This window comes from Schistocerca piceifrons, chromosome 4 (assembly GCF_021461385.2).
Source record: "Schistocerca piceifrons isolate TAMUIC-IGC-003096 chromosome 4, iqSchPice1.1, whole genome shotgun sequence".
Classification (NCBI taxonomy): Eukaryota; Metazoa; Arthropoda; class Insecta; order Orthoptera; family Acrididae; genus Schistocerca; species Schistocerca piceifrons.
The window spans coordinates 40,290,902-40,313,180 of NC_060141.1; the positions used below are offsets into that span (position 1 = coordinate 40,290,902).

Here is a 22,279-nt window from a genome sequence, read left to right on the forward strand (position 1 = left end):
TTCACACTATTTACGGATTGTTTAATATGATATTGTACAGTTCATCAATGTTTTTGACCTGGACAGTAGATTTGAAATGAATTTCATGCAAAAATTTGTAAGGCAAGTGCAACTACATGCCAAGGCAATTATTCATCAGAAACAAGGCTACAGTCCAGAGTGACCCGGGGATGTGTGACAGGAATACTCTTATTTTCTGTATACGTAAATCATGTGATGGACAGGGTGAACAGCAATTTACAGCTGTTTGCTGATGATGCTGTGGTGTACAGCAGGAAGGTGTTATCGTTGAGTGGCAGTAGGATGATACGAGATAACTTAGACACAATTTCTAGTTTGTGTGATGAATGACAGCTTGCTCTAAAAAAGGTAATGTGATGCTAGCCACAGTCACATCAATTAAATATCTAGGCATAACTTTTCAAAGTGATTTGAAATGGAATGAAAACATCAGATTGGTAAGAGGGAATGTGAGTGGTGACTTTGCTTTATTGGGAGAATAAAGCAAATTTTGGGGAAGTGTAGCTCATCTATAAAGGAGACAGTGTATAGTACACTAGTGTGATTCATTCTTGAGTAATGCTCAAGAGTTCTGGATTCCCATCAGATCAGATTAAAGGAGAGCAAGGAAACAATTAAAAGGTGGACTGCTGGATTTGTTACCATTAGGTTCAATCTGCACACTTATATTATAGAGTTCTTCATGACCTCAAATGGGAATCACTGGAGGAAGACAATGCTCTTTTTGTGACACACTACTGAGGAAATTTAGAGAACCGGCATTTGAGGCTAACTGCTGCCAAAGTGCATTTCGTGTAAGGACCACAAAGATAAGATGAGACAAATTAGGGCTCATATGGAGGCTTATAATCTGCCATTTTTCCCTCACTCTATTTGTGAGTGGAACAGGAAAGGAAATAACTATACAGTCCAGTCACATTAATGTGACCACCTCCTACATTCGACAGCTATGTGCAATAACCACTCACAGATGGCAGCACTAGTAGAGGGGTGTATATAAAGCAGGTTTGGGGGAGGGGGGGGGGGGGGAGGGGAATGTGGAAAGCAATGCAGTGGTTGTCATAATATGGAAACAGAGTGATTTATCTCATGTCAAAGAGAAAATGATGACTGGCTTTCAGGCGAAGGGTGGAAGCATTTCCAAAGTGGCTAAGTTTGTAAATTGTTCATGTGTCACCGTTGTTAAAGTGTAGTGCGTGTGGCGAAATAGTGCTAACCAAAACTGATGCCGAGTCAATTGTGATACACCAAAGGCCAAAGATGACAGGGGCAAATGACGGCTGTGGATATGTGTACAGGCACACAAACGTGCAACTGTTGAGCAAGTGACTGCCCAGACAAACAAGGGGCTACCAACATGTCTCCTCAATGATTGTTCAGTGAATATTGCTGCATATGGGTCTCCGCAGCAGCTGCCTGGTTCACGCATCCATGTCGAGTGCTGATCACTGATGATGAAGGCTGGAATTTGGATGCCAATACCATAACTGGACATCCACCAAGTGGTGACTAGTCAGCTTTTCAGATGAATCATATTTTATGCTCCATCAGGCTGTTGGTGTGTACAGCGTGAAACATCTGATAGCAAACACCCTGCAACAATTGTTGAAAGGACTGACACCAGCGTGTTATGGGCTGGGTAATGTGTTCGTGGCATTCCCTGGGTGATCTCATCACTTGGAAGGCATAATGGATCAGCACAAGGGTACATCTATCCTTATGGACCAGTGTATGTCCGTGGTTCGAAGAGCACCAGGATGAGTTTACCATCCTCCCTGACCATCAAACTCCCTGAATTTAAACCCAATCGAGAATCAGTGGGACCACCTTGATCAGGCCATTCGCACCACTGAGGCACCTGATGCATGTACCAAGGCACAGAAACAGCAAGGCTCCGCATCTGCGTCAATAGCTTCGAGAACCTCATTGACACTCTTTTGCATGTCTCACACTGGTCCATGCTGTAAAAGGTGATTATTCATGCTTTTGACAGGTGGCCATATAAGTGTGGCAGTGGTACATGGTACCCTCCACCGTGCATCATATGGTGGCTTGTGGAGTATGTTCACAGATGTAGAACTCAGTCGCCAAGGGCCTTAAGGGTATACGGAATGAGTTTTTCGATGAAAAAATCGATTTTTGGGTAAATGCATTTTCGAAAAATTTAGACTCTCCCATTTAATACCATGTATAAAATATTTGGATGACGTGAATAGAACTATTTTAAATAATTTTTTAAAATAATTTCGACACACAATGTTCCGCACCTTGTATATGGTTGGTTGGTTGTTTGGGGAAGGAGACCAGACAGCGTGGTCATCGATCTCATCGGATTAGGGAAGGATGGGGAAGGAAGTCGGCCGTGCCCTTTCAGAGGAACCATCCCAGCATTTGCCTGGAGTGATTTAGGGAAATCACGGAAAACCTAAATCAGGATGGCCAGATGCGGGATTGAACCGTCGTCCTCCCGAATGCTAGTCCAGTGTCTAACCACTGCGTCACCTCGCTCGGTCACACCTTGTATATGAGACGCGAAATATACCTGATATAGACAGCCTTGCCAGAGATATAATTGACCACAAGAGAGTTAGCTTTTCTGTTGGCTACACTGATAGACAGTTGACAATAGATTCTGCACCATTTGTATTGTTTCCTTTGTGAGTACATCCATGTCATTGTTGTGAAAGTCGTATGTGGAGAAGTCATTGAGTTTTCTTTCCTTCAACATGCCAAGACCTAGTCTGAAGGTATTTAGAAAGCGTGTACGTTGGCGCAAGAAAGTAAAGTGTACTAAAAATTCGTCTGATTCATTTTCATCAGTATCTGATGTCCCAGTAGCGACTAACCTCAACACTGGTAGTGATACATTGAGTGATGCTGCTGCCACTACACCGGAAATTGCTTCAAGAAGAAAGCTGGCTGGAATTGAAGAAGAATACAAGAAACTAAATGCTGGGACTACAAAATATGAGGTAATTAATGTCTCTTTATTATCAGATGTTTTGCAGAACAATGTGTGCTGCAAACAATGTGGAAAATGTGGTGTTTCATTGAAAACAAACTTACATGTAGGACTTGCTTGTGAATTAGAGTTGATGTGCAGTTATTGCAAACACAGTGTTACTTTCTTCAATTCCTCACATGTTACTGCAGATACAGGTAAACTATACAATACAAACATTAGACTGGTTTATGGATTACGGTGTATAGGAAAGGGCAGGGCTGCAGCTGCCATGTTGTGTGGTGTGATGAACCTCCCTCCTCCACCTTCAAAATTTAACAAACACATAATTGCAATAGGCTCTGCTGTATAAGATGTGGCACAGGAAAACATGAAAGATGCTGTTGAGGAAGCAGTTGTTGAAAATAACAATAGCAGAGACTTGTCCATAGCTTTTGATGGAAGCCGGCAGAAGAGAGGCCACACATCTCTGAATGGTGTAGTAACAGCTACAAGTGTGGACACTGGTAAGGTAGTTGATGTGGCAATACTTTCCAAGCATTGCAGATGCAAGGAGAAAATGAAAAATAAACATGAAGAGGAGTGCATGGCAAATTACTATGGGTCAAGTGGTGGTATGGAAGTTGCTGGTGTAAGATGTATTTATCAACGCTCAGTAAAACGGTACAACGTTAGATACATAAATTATCTTGGAGATGGTGACTCAAAGGCTTTCAAAGAAATTGAGGAACTGAGACCCTATGGTAACGATGTGAAAATTTCCAAACTGGAGTGTGTTGGCCATGTTCGGAAAAGGATGGGATCAAGACTTCGACGGCTCAAGGCAAGCATGAAAGGCAAGAAATTGAGTGATGGAAAAACTTTTAGACGGGAAAAATAGACTGACAGATGCTACAATAGATCATATTCAGAAGTGCTACGGTCTAGCAATAAGACAGAATAGAGCAGATGCAGAATTAATGAGAAGAGCAGTCTGGGCTCTGTTTTTTCATACAGCTTCAAACAATGAGAATCCCCAACATGGGCTATGTCCAAAAGGAGACAATAGCTGGTGCAAGTATAACAGAGGCAAGGTAACTAAGAAACAATACAATCACCCTCATCACCTGCCATAATGGATGAAATAAAACCAATATTCCGAGACCTCGCAGATATTAGTCTACTAAATAAATGTCTTCATGGCCGGACTCAAAATCCAAATGAGTGTGTGAACCATGTGATACAGAATAGACTACCTAAAACTGTGTTTGTGGGTATAAACACACTTCACTTTGGCATTTATGATGCTGTTTCATCATTCAATCAGGGCAATATACCAAAGTGCAAAGTTCTGCAGAAGTTGGGGCTCTGTGTAGGACTACGAACTGCCGCAGCTATGCTTTGTTTGGACAAGGAACGGCTCAGGTCTTCAGATAATGCCATAAAAGTATATTCAAAGATGGCTAGACAGCATAGCAGAGCCATCAAGAGGAAGCTGTTGGATGATTCTGATGATACAAGCTATGGAGCAGGCTTGTACTGAAGTAAAAGCTTTGAAGCTAATTTCCCATAACTTTAGTTTTTTTGTGTATAAGGTACATTTTCTCAGGGCCTATTTATAGTAGAAAGATGAAATTTTCTGTAGTTGTGCCTTAAGACCTTCTAATATACCTGAATTAAAAGATATGTGGAATTATTTTGTATTAATGGATGTAAATTTTAAAATACTTGTTAAAATGTATAACTTCTTTTAACATTTACAAAAAATAAAATATCTGAAAAACTATACATTATTTTTTCAAAATTAATAATTCAGCATAAAAGCAGAACATATCTCTGCGTTCTGTGACAAAATCAAGAGTATCGTCCAAATAACAAATGAGAAAATGTTCCTAACTTTTAGCTCAATTTAACATTGTAAGCATAGGGCATTCCATATACCCTTCATTGCCAAAATGATGCAACATACAACTTATAAGCAGTCACTTGATTTGGATGCAATTCTATTGGCAATGTTGTTGTTGTTGTTGTGGTCTTCAGTCCTGAGACTGGTTTGATGCAGCTCTCCATGCTACTCTATCCTGTGCAAGCTTCTTCATCTCCCAGTACCTACTGCAACCTACATCCTTCTGAATCTGCTTAGTGTATTGATCTCTTGGTCTCCCTCTACGATTTTTACCCTCCACGCTGCCCTCCAATGCTAAATTTGTGATCCCTTGATGCCTCAAAACATGTCCTACCAACCGATCCCTTCTTCTAGTCAAGTTGTGCCACAAACTTCTCTTCTCCCCAATCATATTCAATACCTCCTCATTAGTTACGTGATCTACCCACCTTATCTTCAGCATTCTTCTGTAGCACCACATTTCGAAAGCTTCTATTCTCTTCTTGTCCAAACTGGTTATCGTCCATGTTTCACTTCCATACATGGCTACACTCCATACAAATACTTTCAGAAACGACTTCCTGACACTTAAATCTATACTCGATGTTAACAAACTTCTCTTCTTCAGAAACGATTTCCTTGCCATTGCCAGTCTACATTTTATATCCTCTCTACTTCAACCATCATCAGTTATTTTACTCCCTAAATAGCCTATTGGCAATACCAAGTCTAAATCAAATATGTTCATGACTACATTGTATTTCAGGTTATTCATTTACATGAAACACACAGAATATGGCCAATTTTAAAAGCTGGATTAAAAACTATTCTGTAGAAGCATCTGAACAAGAAACATTAAAGTACATGCACCATCATAAGAATAACAAACTTTCAATGGTCCCAATGAGGTTTCTGTGCCAAACACAATTTTTTTTATGTACATTTCCTTTCTCTTATGTGCATGGTGTCTGGGTCATTAGTGCCCTTCCTAATCCTAAATTTAATGCCTGTTATAGGTGCACCTTCCTTCAGTATGTTGTATAATCCGTTTTATGAGAAACCCACAAATTAGTATTTCACAATTACAAAAATTGTGACCACTATTTTACGTTCAAATTGATTGTAATAGTTATGTTGCAAAATATTCATCAAGTTTTTCAAATAATTGTCTGTAATTTCAAAATAACTTCAATAAAAATGTTTAGTTGCACAATTGTTTTATTTAAAATAGAAATTCATCTGAGCAGAATGACACAATTTTAACAGAGTATGAAATAATATGTTTACATCCTTATACTTACTACACTCAACAAAAAAGATACAAATAGACTTACATAAACACAAGGTGAACAGATAAGATGATATGCAACTATACATACTTCTTGTCAACAAAATGTACAATATTATATTAACATAAAAAATATATATGAAATAACAGAGAGAAATGCAAAACTGAGAGTTTAAAATAAATACTTTGCAAAGTAGAAAATACTTAACAGTGGACCTGCCAAAGTCATTCTGTTCATAAATAATTTTGCTGAACCAGCTTTCAATGTGATAAAGAGAGGTAAACTCAAAGAGACTTCACCAGTTACGTCACCCTTACTTGCCTCTGTGGGTTATAAGTGCTTTACACGTCAGTACAATGCAAATGATTCACTGATGTGAGAATGTGCATTTCCAATTACAGCAGCTTATAAAAAAGGTGAGGAAAGGGAAATTCTTGCTCACTTGAAACAGAGAGATAACATGTGTTGACACTCCAAAAGTACATGCTGTGTAATGCATGCAATTTTCATCCAATTTTGTGTCTTACATACTGCAAAATTATGACTCTGTTCCCTTACCATACAAAGTGAAAAACATTCATGTTTGTTTAGGGGGGCTAGGACAGCAGTATTTTGTTAAATCTTTAATTAGCTTGCCAGACTTAAAATGGGAAGTAGACAGTGAAAGAAAAGGTGACAATAAGAAACTGGTTGTCTGGGTATAATGTAAAAAATTATCACATTTATGCATCCAAATCATAAACAAACAGCACTTCTCTCCGAATGAGGCCAGCTTCTGCCAGTGTCTGCTTTGCTGTTCCCTCTGCTCCAGGAGAGCATTGTAGGACACGTTTTGGAAAATTTGTTGCCACTTCAAAACTCACTGGTGATGATGGGTGACAAAATATATAATAGAAAACAGCCTGAAACAAAAAGATGAAAAATAAATATACAGACTTTGAATATTACAAAATTGTAGCAATTCAAGGAAAGTATTAGATTATAGTATTGATGTGTAACTATTCTGAGTATAAAGTTATGGATTAATGAAAACACTCCAGGACAAAATATAATTTTTGAAAGCTAGTACATCGGTACTGAACATATAAGAGAGGCACTGAGCAGTTGAGAGGTACATACAAAAGAGGAAAAACTGCTTTGCACATGGACAATATGTGTATCAACACTTAAGTGTTTTTGGCATTAACATAAAATATCTGTAATTCTCTCTAAGTTATTCGAAACCACTGCATAGTTTGGTTTATAGTACCACTACTCCTCTAGCCCCATTAGTGTAACTCAACTGTTTACCTTGTTGTCACAAAATGTAAGGGCTGCAACTTGTTAAGCAGTGTACACATGCCAGAGACACCAATATACATTATAAAAAGGGTGTTGTTTTATTCTTTCTTACAGCTGATATTCACAGCATTGGAGGTAAAGATAATTTGTGACACGTATAGAGCTTTCAATGGTGCAGTATGCACTATCCTCTTCAATCAGCTCTGACATATTTTCTGATAGGATTAAGTGAGTACATTCAAAAAGTTCAAAGAAAAGCATTTGCATTATCGTGAAACAGAAGAGAGAGTGTCACTGACATTATACAGGATTTGGAGTGGACATCACTAAAACAAAGTTGTTTTTCATTCCAGTGGGATCTTCTCACAAAATTTCAATCACTCACTTTCTCCTCTGAATGCGAAAATATTTTGTTGACACCGACCTACATTGGGAGAAACAATCATCAAAATAAAATAAGGAAAATCAGAGCTTTTCTTCACGCTGCTTGAGATTGGAACAACAGAAAATTATTTTAAAGGTGGTTCAATGAACCTTCTGCCAGGCACTTAAGGATACAGGGTACTTTTCTGGCTCAATATTATGTAAAAATCAACAGCTATTTCTTTCAGGCACTGTTTACAATGTATATGTTTTACAGATTTTTTTGTTGATATCATGCAATGCAGCACACTTTCTAAACAAACTAGAAGTATTTTGAATATTTTTGAACCTGCTTAGTGTTATTTAAAAAATTACAAAGAAATTGCAATTTTTTCCAAAATCCTTCCTCAAATTGAGGTACCATTTAATCCGGTGTTATACATTTTAAGGAGACCAAATTTTTACCAGATATGCATGACATGATGGCTGAGGTACTAGACCTATTTAATTCCACCTATTATGTACATTTCAAGGATAAAAAAAATCACACCTTACATTTTAATTTTTATATTTTTTCCTAATAAAAATGTTATTTTTTATATAATTTAGTTGATTTTGCAATAATCAGTAGTAGTTATTGCAAGTTACAGAAAAAAATTAGAGTAATGCTTCATAAACTTTAGGAAATATTTGTACCTAAAAATACAACTTGCGGGAAATTGCGAATGAAGGTTGTTGTTGTTGTTGTTGTGGTCTTCAGTCCCGAGACTGGTTTGATGCAGCTCTCCATGCTACCATGAAGGTATGAGTCCAATTAAACTGTACCTCAGAACATTCCTGAATCATAGTCTTCATCCTGCACCATTTCATCATCTTCAAGCTTCCTCTTGCAATTCCTTTTAGCACTTCGTGCTTCTTTGGTAACTTGAACAGTGAATCTTTCAGCTTCATGCACCCTTTGTCTGTTACACGCAAGCAATTTATCTTCCATATTAGAGCTACATTTTTTGCTTAAATTTCTCAGGACTTCCAATCTTCCTATCACTCCATCACTGAAACATATTACTGCATCTAGTACACCAACTTTTAATGTATTTAGTCCTACAAAAACATTCTTGGGTAATCTTTCCCATATGCAATGGTTGAAACTTTTATTTGTATCCTGAGTGCCACCATGAAGAAATTTACTAAGCAAAACAGGGGCACTCATGCCTCTAAAAATTGGCTTTATTTCATTCATAACAGTCTCAGGAAGAGAATGCTTATGATGGTATATTTGACCACTCTCTTTTTCTTTTTGGTAACCACACCAATGATCTGCTCCTTTAGGGCAAATTCCATGTACAGGGTGGTCATCTGTAGACAACTCATGAAAGTAGTTGGCCCAGACAGATTTTATTATTGTTGTAACATCATTTAGAGGTGCAGTTTGTCTAATGGCCAGTCCATAATAACTCTGAAGAAGGTCTATTTCCGCTTCTGTCAATCTGTCTCAGCCACACAGAGATTTTCCATCATATAGCAACTTTACTTTCATTTCTATTCGTAGCTTCCTCAATACAGTACCCACCCTCTTTTTCACATGTCCACAACACACCACTTTTGTTACCAAGGTATCACCATAAACATTGAACTCATTAATTTTATTGAAATCTTTAGCGTCCCCATCGCCTAGGTACTTCGTATATCTAACGTTACAAAGGGGCACCAACCTCTGAAATATTTTTAGAGCTCCATCATACACAATTCCTCCACTGCAACTATCATAATTCTTGGAACACTAATGTTCAATATGTTCTTCAGTGTTACCATGGCAGGTGTGATAGTACCTAGATAAGCACTCAACATCAACAACTTTTCCATTCTCCAGAGAAGTAGCACTTACAACACCATTCAAGGAATGATGTCCTCGATGTTGCCATGTCCCATCAAGTGCAACAGCAATGTCCCTGGTTCCACTAATATTTAGAGTTTCTTCTACTGCACGTTTCATAGGTGCTTTAGACACAACCATCAAGGCACCTAAAAGTATTTTTATGTACTTGCTGAACCTACTGGGAGGAGGAGGAGGAAGGTCCATCAAACAAAAGCATCTGAGCAGCCTTTTTTCCTTTTCCTATTGCACGCATTGCATACACTAGCTTCAAATTCACATCATGTGAATTATGCACAATGTTCAAAGTCATTTTCGAGGTAGATTTATTGCAGGATCCACACAGAACAACTAATTTTGACGCTAAACCCTTCCTGCTACTTTGTTGTTCAGTTATTTCCAGACAGCCTACACCATCACATTGTTTACATTTCACCATTTCCTTTATCAAAGAAGATAAGATGCCCACATCAACAATAACAAATCTACTACAAACAGCGTCATTGTCAACACAAAAATTTAAATCACCAGGAGGCGTGCCATGTGGGAGTTTCTTCCCTGAAGAACTGATACATAGGTTACATTCAACAATGTGGCTTGCTTTGTTTGTGAACTGGTTACCACAGAATTTCCTTTATTGAATTTCTTGATGTGTAGCATAGTTCATATTTATTGCACTCTAAAGGATACATACTTCCACAATATATGTAGCACTTGGGCAACACACATTCAGTAACACATGAAAAAACTGCTTCAGCGAAACAAAAGTAAATACTAGCAAAGATAATCATTTACAGTCACTAGAAACATGCACTGTTACCAACATATACAATGTATCATACGTATAATCAATGGAACAGAAAGTTCACAGTTCTTTTCGAAATATTACTGGTTTCTGTAACAGTAATAAATAAGGTGTGGCGGTATACATCGCCGTAACTTTAAATTTTGGTATCATTTTTCATTTGCAACCCTATAACGTATATATCAAAGTAATCAGGAAAGACTACAGAATTTAATAAAGACAAAAATAAAAAAAATAAAATAAAATAAAAAAACCAAATCCCCCCATGAACCATGGACCTTGCCGTTGGTGGGGAGGCTTGCGTGCCTCAACGATACAGATAGCCGTACCGTAGGTGCAATCACAATGGAGGGTATCTGTTGAGAGGCCAGACAAACGTGTGGTTCCTGAAGAGGGGCAGCAGCCTTTTCAGTAGTTGCAGGGGGCAACAGTCTGGATGATTGACTGATCTGGCCTTGTAACACTAACCAAAATGGCCTTGCTGTTCTGGTACTGCGAACGGCTGAAAGCAAGGGGGAAAATACAGCCATAATTTTTCTTGAGGGCATGCAGCTTTACTGTATGACTAAATGATGATGGCGTCCTCTTGGGTAAAATATTCCGGAGGTAAAATAGTCCCCCATTCGGATCTCCGGGCGGGTACTACTCAGGAGGATGTCGTTATCAGGAGAAAAAACCTGGCGTTTTATGGATCGGAGCGTGAAATGTCAGATCCCTTAATCGGGCAGTTAGGTTAGAAAATTTAAAAAGGGAAATGGATAGGTTAAAGTTAGATATAGTGGGAGTTAGTGAAGTTCGGTGGAAGGAGGAACAAGACTTCTGGTCAGGTGAATACAGGGTTATAAATACAAAATCAAATAGGGGTAATGCAGGTGTAGGTTTAATAATGAATAAAAAAATAGGAGTACGGATAAGCTACTACAAACAGCATAGTGAACGCATTATTGTGGCCAAGATAGACACGAAGCCCATGCCTACTATAGTAGCACAAGTTTATATGCCAACTAGCTCTGTAGATGACAAAGAAATTGATGAAATGTGTGATGAGATAAAAGAAATTATTCAGGTAGTGAAGGGAGACGAAAATTTAATAGTCATGGGTGACTGGAATTCATCACTAGGAAAAGGGAGAGATGGAAACATAGTAGGTGAATATGGATTGGGGCTAAGAAATGAAAGAGGAAGCCACCTGGTAGAATTTTGCGCAGAGCATAACTTAATCATAGCTAATACTTGGTTTAAGAATCATGAAAGAAGGTTGTATACATGGAATAATCCTGGAGATACTAGAAAGTATCAGATAGATTATATAATGGTAAGACAAAGATTTAGGAAGCAGGTTTTAAATTGTAAGACATTTCCAGGGGCAGATGTGGACTCTGACCACAATCTATTGGTTATGAACTGTAGATTAAAACTGAAGAAACTGCAAAAAGGTGGGAATTTAAGGAGATGGGACCTGGATAAACTGAAAGAACCAGAGATTGTACAGAGTTTCAGGGAGAGCATAAGGGAATAGTTGACAGGAATGGGGGAAAGAAATACAGTAGAAGAAGAAAGGGTAACTTTGAGGGATGAAATAGTGAAGGCAGCAGAGGATCAAGTAGGTAAAAAGACGAGGGCTAGTAGAAACCCTTGGGTAACAGAAGAAATATTGAATTTCACTGATGAAAGGAGAAAATATAAAAATGCAGTAAATGAAGCAGGCAAAAAGGAATACAAGCATCTCAAAAATGAGATTGACAGGAAGTGCAAAATGGCTAAGCAGGGACAGCTAGAGGAAAAATTTAAGGGTGTAGAGGCTTATCTCACTAGGGGTAAGATAGATACTGCCTACAGGAAAATTAAAGAGACCTTTGGAGAAAAAAGAACCACTTGTATGAATATCAAGAGCTCAGATGGAAACCCAGTTCTAAACAAAGAAGGGAAAGCAGAAAGGTGGAAGGAGTATATAGAGGGCCTACACAAGGGCGATGTACTTGAGGACAATATTATGGAAATGGAAGAGGATGTAGATGAAGATGAAACTGGAGATATGATATTGCGTGAAGAGTTTGGCAGAGCTCTGAAAGGCCTGAGTCGAAACAAGGCCCCCGAAGTAGGCAACATTCCATTAGAACTACTGACAACCTTGGGAGAGCCAGTCCTGACAAAACTCTGCCATCTGGTGAGCAAGATGTATGAGACAGGCAAAATACCCTCAGACTTCAAGAAGAATATAATAATCCCAATCCCAAAGAAAGCAGGTGTTGACAGATGTGAAAATTACCGAAATATCAGTTTAATAAGTCACAGCTGCAAAATACTAATGCGAATTCTTTACAGACGAATGGAAAATCTTGATAGAAGCCGACCTCGGGGAAGATCAGTTTGGATTCCGTAGAAATGTTGGAACACGTGAGGCAATACTGACCCTACGACTTATCTTAGAAGAAAGATTAGGGAAAGGCAAATCTACGTTTCTAGCATTTGTAGACTTAGAGAAAGCTTTTGACAATGTTGACTGGAATACTCTCTTTCAAATTTTGAAGGTGGCAGGGGTAAAATACAGAGAGCGAAAGGCTATTTACAATTCGTACAGAAAGCAGATGGCAGTTATAAAGAGTCGAGGGGCATGAAAGGGAATCAGTGGTTGGGAAGGGAGTGAGACAGGGTTGTAGCCTATCCCCTATGTTATTCAATCTGTATATTGAGCAAGCAATACAGGAAACAAAAGAAAAGTTCGGAGTAGGTATTAAAATCCACAGAGAAGAAATAAAAACTTTGAGGTTCGCCGATGACATTGTAACTCTGTCAGAGACAGTGAAGGACTTTGAAGAGCAGTTGAATGGAATGGACAGTGTCCGGAAAGGAGGATATAAGATGAACATCAACAAAAGCAAAACGAGGATAATGGAATGTAGTCGAATTAAGTCAGGTGATACTGAGGGAATTAGATTAGGAAATGAGACACTTAAAGTATTAAAGGAGTTTTGCTATTTGGGGAGCAAAATAATTGATGATAGTCGAAGTAGAGAGGATATAAAATGTAGGCTGGCAATGGCAAGGAAAGCGTTTCTGAAGAGGAAAAATTTGTTAACATCGAGTATAGGTTTAAATGTCAGGAAGTTGTTTCTGAAAGTATTTGTATGGAGTGTAGCCATGTATGGAAGGGAAACGTGGACGATAAATAGCTTAGACAAGAAGAGAATAGAAGCTTTCGAAATGTTGTGCTACAGAAGAATGCTGAAGATTAGATGGCTAGCTCACATAACTAATGAGGAGGTATTGAATAGAATTGAGGAGAAGAGGAGCTTGTGGCACAGCTTGACCAGAAGAAGGGATCGGTTGGTAGGACATGTTCTGAGGCATCAAGAGATCACCAATTTAGTACTGGAGGGCAGCGTGGAGGGTAAAAATCGTAGAGGGAGACCAAGAGATGAATACACTAAGCAGATTCAGAAGAATGTAGGTTGCAGTAGGTACTGGGAGATGAAAAAGCTTGCACAGGATAGAGTAGCATGGAGAGCTGCATCAAACCAGTCTCAGGACTGAAGACCACAACAACAAACAACATAGGACTGAATGATAACAGTTTAGGAGTCTATTCTCTCTTTCATTCCTCTTTCTGCTGTTTAAACTTAGTGTGAATTTTGCAGATCAAAAAGTACAGGATGTTCCTGTCTTATGGTTTTTGATGACAGATGAGAACACTTGCAGTTTCTGAAAATCACATATATTCTTTAATGACTGCGTACATGGATTCAGCTCTAGTCCAGCACACAGATTTCATCTGATTTAATTTAGCAAGAAGTTTCATAAAAGTGAACACGCTGCTGCAGACTGAAGGATTAATTCTGGGCATTGCACTACACCAAGTAGGTGAATTATGGAAAAAAATAATGTGTCAGTACATTTCACCGTCAAATGGCCAATACTTTATTTCAGAGACATTTTTGTTTCAATCAATCACTGATTGAACTCTTTAAACATTCAGTTGCATGGCCTCACATCAATAGCAACAAGTAGATGATCTGCAAAATTTGCTTTCATAGTCAATATTCAAACAACTTAAGATCCTTACATCCAATGTGTGACTTCGCAGAAACCGTCGTTCGAGGCGAGTCCCATCTGGAAGCTTTATAACAATATGGACGGCATCTGGGTGATTCTTGTCTGGTTCATCTGGTATCCTGTTCATGAATTCTACCTTCTGCCTTCGGATTTCCTATAAAGAAATGGTTCTTCCTGTTACGGTAACATTAAATTACAGTGCATCATGTAACAGCTTTATTTCACACAGTGTAAGATGACAGAAATTACAATTAGACAATAAAATATTATGGAGATTTTTAAATTTTGTAATGGAGAAACCAAGACAAAATGCCACAAAGGATTTCACTGTCACAATCAAGACAATGAAATTTAAGAAGGGGTCCAATTTAGTATCATTAAATAAAATAATACATTATAGCAATGTATGCAACTACATCAATACTTTCCTGAAATATGCACAGATAATAAGAGTGTGACATATCTTGTAAATAAACCATCAATCACATTTCATTTGAAGAAATATTATTAGACGTGTTTTATGAAAATGTTAAGTAAGTATACAATTACTTAATTGATGATGGACAAACAAATGGAAAAATTATCATACCAACAAGTCAATGAATTAAATGTCCAATGCTAGTAAATGTGAAGCTGTAAGCCAGTTCCCCTCCCCAGTCAATCCCAGAAAACTTTTGTATTCAACAGAGTTAGCACAGAATATGAAACAAAGTACCTTGTCAAATTGTCCACAGCTCGTGGTCATGCGGTAGCGTTCTCGCTTCCCACGCCCTGGTTCGATTCCCAGCGGGGTCAGGGATTTTCTCTGTCTCGTGATGACTGGGTGTTGTGTGCTGTCCTTAGGTTAGTTAGGTTTAAGTAGTTCTAAGTTCTAGGGGACTGATGACCGTAGATGTTAAGTCCCATAGTACTCAGAGCCATTTGAACCATTTTGAACCTTGTCGAATCTCATAGTTTCTCACACACAATTTATTGAACTTAAAACCATATTGGTTCTGTCAACACGTATGATGAACTTAATGCATTTCACAAGGCACTGTGGTTTCTTATGACTTCATTCAGAAATGCATCATGTTTCAGCATCCATACATCTCATTTATCATACTATTTATTTACAGACTTGTGTGGTATTGCAAAAGACTACCTTTTCCATCAGTTTTTTGCATCAATTTCCTAGTTCATTCACCATGCCACACAAGCTGGTATATAAATCATCAAACTATAAACATGTTCTGGAAACGGAGTACCAGTTGACCAATTGCCTACAAAAAAATCTATGGCCTAATTGGAAAATATGATTGAAGCAAAATCAAATCACATCTCCCGACTTCCCAAGTCCATACTTTTAATAAGGCTTAATGATACTTCAAAAATAATGTTACAATTGAATGACAGTAGGAAATATTTCGTGCTGTCAGTCTCCAACAGTTTCCACACACTTGTCTGGAAAATGCAGCATTTCACCATACCACACAGGTTGGCATATAAATCATCAAACTATAAACATGTTCTGGACTGGAGCTAGTCTCCAACATGTGTGGAGCCTGTGATCAATAAAAAGGTTCAATGACAGTTCTGAGAGCAATCACTGTGATGGTAGCAAATTCATATAACTTGCATTCGACAATCTATGGATTGGCTGTGTTCTGTTGTTATTTTTATTGTGAACATGATGAATTAAGTCACTCATAGTAGTTTTACTGAGTCTTTCAGCAAGAACTGAACTCTTATTGAAGATGAAGCTTAAGCACTGAGCTGTAATACAAAATTCTTTGTGATATTTGTAGTTTCAGTAGTGACTCAAAATTTCCTGTTTCATGCACGAAAAACATTCTCCTTCCAGAACAGAGTGGTGATGGTAAAAAATGTCTGTTACTGGGAATAATTTGTGTTGTGAAGGAAGATGTAGTACAGCTTTATTGAAAGCAATATGGTTTAACTGTTTCGAAATAAAATGTAAAATACTCAGAGTAGGCCAAATTTAATGACTGCAAGTGTGTTGCAGACTAAGAAAGATATGTAAATTTATTATGTGGCAATCAAGTAACACGAATAAAAAGTTCAAATATGACACTTTGTTTTGCATTGTAATGGATAATTTGAAACTGAACTCAAACTACATTGCTAGACACTAAAATTGTACGACCAGAAAGGATACTAAAAAACCAAATTTTTCTTACTGCACGGGAGAGAGATCTGGAGAAAGTGCTGGCCTGAGCAACAGTTGAACTATCTTTGTATTGAGATAGGTCATGACAACATGAACAACATGCAATATTGTGTTATCTTGTTGAAAGACAACACTGTCGAAACTTCAAAGATAGTGCACAGCTACCGATCTTAACACACCAGAAATATAATGCTTGATACCCAAGTTACTGGTTATGTAAAATACAAGTGACGTTGCTGTGTACCTAATGCCACCTCATACCATTACACCAGATGCTGGGACCATATGACAAAAGATGAATGCAGTATAGCAATCAATGGCAATCCTCCTCAGCTACATAGATACCTCTGACATGATACTGAACACTGAACTGGGACACGTCTGAAAACATGATGTGGTGTCACAGCTGTGTCCAGTGTAGATATAGGCGCCCAGGTAGATTCTCTGTTCCTTGACTTCCGAAAGGCATGCAACACAGTTCAGCACTGCCACCTAATGAACAAAACGCGAATGTACAGAATATGAAACCAACTGTGTGATTAGACTGAAAAGTCTCTATGAAACAGAACACAGCACATCATTCTGAGTGGAGAGATGTCTTCAGACACAAAAGCAACTTTGGGTGTGCCGCAGGGGAATGTTACAGGAACAACATTTTCACAATATATATAAATGACGTAATAGATAATGTCAGAAATTCTATAAGGCTGTTTGCAGATGATGCTGTTCTACACAGAGAAGCCTTGATGATATAAAATTGTAGTGAAATGAAGGCAGACCCACAGAGAATCAGCACTTGGAGGACAGAGTCACAACTGACTCTCACGTGAACAAATATAACATATATTGTGAATATAGACAGAAAGATACTTTAATGTATGGCTACATGAGTGCAGAACAATCACTGGAAGCAGTTACTGCCATAAAATATCTAGGAGTGTGCATACGGAGTGATTTGAAATGGAAATAACAGAGTAAATTAATTGTGAGTAAGGCAGATGCCAGACTGACATTCATTGGATGAATCCTGAGGAAATGTGGTCCCTCAACAAAGGAAGTAGCTTACAAAACACTCATTCGAGTATTGCTCATTGGTGTTGATGGATGCAATCATACCAGATAGAACTGATGGAGGAAATTGAGAAGATTCAAAGAAGAGCAGGCATTTCGTTACAGGTTTATTTACTAAGCACAAAAGCGTCACAGAGATTATCAACCAACTGCAGTGGCAGACACTGTAACGGAGGCATTCTGCATCACAGTATGGTCTACTGTTGCAGTTCAGAGAGCATGCGTTCATTAAGTGTCAACAAATACTTTTATGTCTGTCTCATTGGAGATTTGATCCCACACTGAGACTTACTGTAAAGTAACAGAATAGGTTGACTCTTAATGAAAAACCATGATTACTGACCAACTAAACCATTCAATACCATCTCGCAATGTATACACAATGTACAGAATCTTGATGAGCACATATTGTGATGTTATTAACTGACTAAATTTATAAAATAATGGTACTTGGAGCACAGTTATGATGGTTTACGATGAAATGGTCACGACATACAGTTTCTATTCAAAAGCATGCTCAATAATTGTACACAATACTAAAACTAACAGTTATAAAAACTGCCCAGAGAATTATAATTATTATTATTATTCAGCAATACACATAGAAAGAGAAAATACATTAGCAACAAAATCCAATTTGTTGTTAAAAAGTTATTACATTTTATAAATCTAGTATCACTGTGGAAGCATGTTTTAATAGAACTTTTTTATTATTATGAAATGCTATATCTCCCACGGGGGGATGCTTGACAAGAAATAATAACACAGGTAAACAAGAACAAGGGTTTATTACAACCACAGTAGAGAGCTGTAATAACAAAGGAAAGCTCTTCTCAATAAAAAATAATACTACTTCTCAGACGCTAATAGGCATATGCCTGGAACACACAGCAAATAAACGTAGTGGGACGTAAAGACTATGCCACTGATAATCCCTAACATTGGAGGTTGAGCGTTCAGCATAGTTGGTCTTGATATATCACTGGAAAGTCATAGGTCCCGCTGCCGTGGCTTCTGACCAGGCTCTGACTGAAGGACTGCTAAGAAGCAGCGCATGAATTGGTCCAGAGCTCCAGCGGAACGAACTGCCTAAGTGTTGGCTTGCGCTGCCCTATATAGCCTGGGCACAGACGAATGCGTGCTGACTCAGTTCCACACACGTGACATGGTGGAGGAAATAGGTCCCTGGCAAGGAGGACTTCTGGTGGAACTTGCCCTGCCATCCGCCATCCCTATTGTGATCAGCCCAGTACATGGAGGCAATGCATTTTACGTATGCAACACTGTCATGCCTCAGTGTCTCAGGCATTGCTGATCCCTTTAGGCGAACGGCGTGTGAGTGGCACGAGACAATTGTCATGATTTATAAATCCAATTTCTGTAACTTTTTCTGAAAAACTGTTAACTGTAAATTATAATATTACCACATTAAACAATTCTTATTCTCAAACATCCATTAATGTACAGTATACAAGGAATTGTGCCAACAGCCAAAGCACAGTATTAATCAATATTTTGCCAAGCTCATCATGATGTCATTTGTGACATGAATAAATAAGTTGTAAAGCAAATTAAGTGTTTTGGCCACATTATTTCACTAGACTTCATTAACAAAATTCAAATTAGTTGACAATACGCTGAATCCAGTTTTCAAGTGGAGTTATCTGCAGTGAAGAAATACGCCTAATATTCAAATATCGAAAGCAAAGCTAAGTATTTATTTTCATAGCCAAATAAAGTGTTTACATTATGGGACAAAGTGACAATGATACACGAAGTACCCTCCATCACATACTGCAAGGTGGCCTGTGAAGTATAGATATAGATGTAGATATAGCTCTGTCTGTTGCTTTTTAAGGAATGCTGCAACAGTGGTTGCTGTGTGTCGACAGTCTGTGGCACTCCACAAGCCATTACACTGCCCCCGTGGATACTCATCTTGCTGCACATAAGCCCATTCCTGATTTTAGGTATGCAACACAGCTGTACAATCCTGCACAGCTGAGTGAACAATATGTCTGTCCTCTTGAACACTAGTTGTGTGGTTTTTCCTTAAGGAACCTTCATTTATTCATCAACATTAACTCTGTACCCTCCAAAGTAATCCCCTTCAGAAACGATACACTTGTGTCAGTGCTTTTTCCAATCTTGGAATCACTTCTGAAATTCACTTTTTGCTATGGTGTTCAGCTTCTTCAGTGGTTCTGATTTTGTCTCATCAATGGTGGCAAAACAAAATCCTTTCATGCTTCTCTTCAGCTTCAGAAATAGAAACAAGTCACAGAGGGCCATGTCTGGTGAATATGGTGGCTGAGGCAACATAACAGTTTTGTTTGTTGCCAAAAAACAAAAACAAGCTTTGAGGTGGGAGTAGGAGCATTATTGTGATCCAATTTCTATGAGTGGTTTTGCTGGTCATTTTCTTTGGCACGCTTCATGCGAATGCCGCATAACATCTAGATAGTATTCCTCATTGACCATACGACCAAAGAACTCGTGATGCACTAACCCTTTGTAATCGAAGAAAACAGTGGGGAGAACCTTCACATGTGATCAAACGTTAACTTTTTTCTGTCTTGGCTCTTCTGGCAGGTTTCACTAGGACAATTGGGCCTCAGCTTCAACATCATACTCGTATATCCACATTTGATCACCTGTTATAACCTTCTTTAGAAGTTCTGGTCGTTGTTGACTTCATTCAGCAATTCCGGATTAATGTCTACACAACATCGTTTTTAATTGAAATTTAATAATTTTAGAACAAACTTTACTGCTAGAGGTTTCATATCCGAAAAAGCTTCTTGACATGAGCCAAAGGAATGCAGACATACCAGCAACATCTCTGACAGTGATTCAGCAATTTTCAGAATCACTTCCTTTACTTCTTCCACATTGTTGTTCGTAGCTGATGTGCTAGGGTGCACAGAACAGCTGTCGTCTTCAATGTCTTCCCAACCCTCTTTGAAATGTTTATGCCACTCACAAACTCACAGTTGATTCGCCAAAAGCCACAGTCAACATTTTGACTGCAGTACTGCACTTTATTCCATTTCTCGAACAAAATATAATGGAATTTTATTTATCTATCTTTTTTTAACATAAAAATTTGCTGAGCACTCAAAAGCATGTATAACCTTTAGGACTGTCAACAACAAACTAAATCTGCAAAACTGCTGATAATGCAAACATACTTCAGGAACTTGTGTAGTAACAAGATAAAAAAAATTGAAAATCGGATGTACAAAGTCAGCACAATTAAAAAATTCATATTACTTTATTATCATACCTTGTATATGCCACGATCCAGCTACTCTCAAATTCCAACACATTCAGGTAGATATTTCTCCTCCTTTCATGAGGCATAATGTGATCTCACAAACAACAAACATTCAAATGAGATTCCTGAATGAGAAACCCAATGAGTACTCTTCCTTTGTATATAGCATATACACAACATCCTAGGCCATCCCTATGCCACTCCCATTCCCAACCACTTGCCACAGGAATCATATTCCCGTGGAAGACCTATATCCAATACCAGTCCAATTCACCCACCCAGCACCTCCTATTCCAGTCCTCTTAAGAGACTTATCCTACCCTGTCAGACTCTAGGCCACCTGTGGAAGCAGCCTTGTCATATAACAACTCTGGTGCAAACAACTTAACAGTCTTTTATATCAATATGACTACAAAATATCTGTCCAATAGAATGAATGGACATTGCCAAAATTTTGTCAAGAACAAAACTGACCACCCAGTGGCACAACATGCTCAATTTCAATGGCTGCTTCACATCCTGAGCCATTTTGATGATTATCTCCGTCACCAGCTTCTCTGAACTACACAGATGGATGTTATCCTTACAATAAGTACTCTGCTCCCATATCAGCCGGGCCTCAATCTCAGGTAAATCCACTCTCCCTGCATCCTTCACCCAACAGTTTCCCTTTCCTCCGTCCTGTCATACCCTCACAATTCACATCCCCCAGTTGCCTTCAGTGTGTGCCGCTTCCCACTGGCTGCTACAATCGTGTCAGCTCATATACGTGCCGAAGCTCCCTCCTACATTCCTAGCTGGCAACTGGCTGCCTCACTCCGAGCATTGGCCGTCCATCCCCCAACCCCTCTCTCTGCCTCCCTCTCTCTCTACTCCCCATCCAACACTACCCCAACACAAACAGTCCACCTGCCAAGAAACAGTATTGGCAGTGTTAGTATAGCTAGCACAATGTAGGGGCATAGGCATGCGTATGCACGTGTACAACAACCCCCCATTTATCGCTCGCATCAGGATTGTGAGGATGAGATTAGAATAATTACTGCATGCATAGAGGCATTCGAACAATCATTCTTACTGTGCTACGTACGTGAATGGAACGGAAAGAGACCCTAATAGCTGGTACAATGGGATGTATCCTCTGCCGTGCACCTCAGGGCGGTTTGCAGAGTGTAGATGTAGATGTATGTGAGTGTATATTCTACTCTAGCTGATCAAAGGATACAACTTCCTGTTCACATTATGATCAA

General features: G+C 38.6%; 1 protein-coding gene across 1 annotated transcript in view; it reads right to left on the minus strand.

Moving 5' to 3' along the window:
• Window positions 1–6,104: 6,104 nt before the first annotated feature.
• The window catches only part of LOC124794641 (FAS-associated factor 2), a 118,681-nt gene continuing 102,506 nt past the window's right edge, over window positions 6,105–22,279 (minus strand). Inside the window, exons 7-8 of the mRNA XM_047258158.1 lie at window positions 14,522–14,665; window positions 6,105–7,038 (exon numbers count right to left, since the gene is read on the minus strand). Of these exons, the coding sequence (XP_047114114.1) occupies window positions 6,859–7,038; window positions 14,522–14,665 (324 nt within the window). The 3' untranslated portion in view covers window positions 6,105–6,858. The remainder of the gene's footprint in view (window positions 7,039–14,521; window positions 14,666–22,279) is intronic.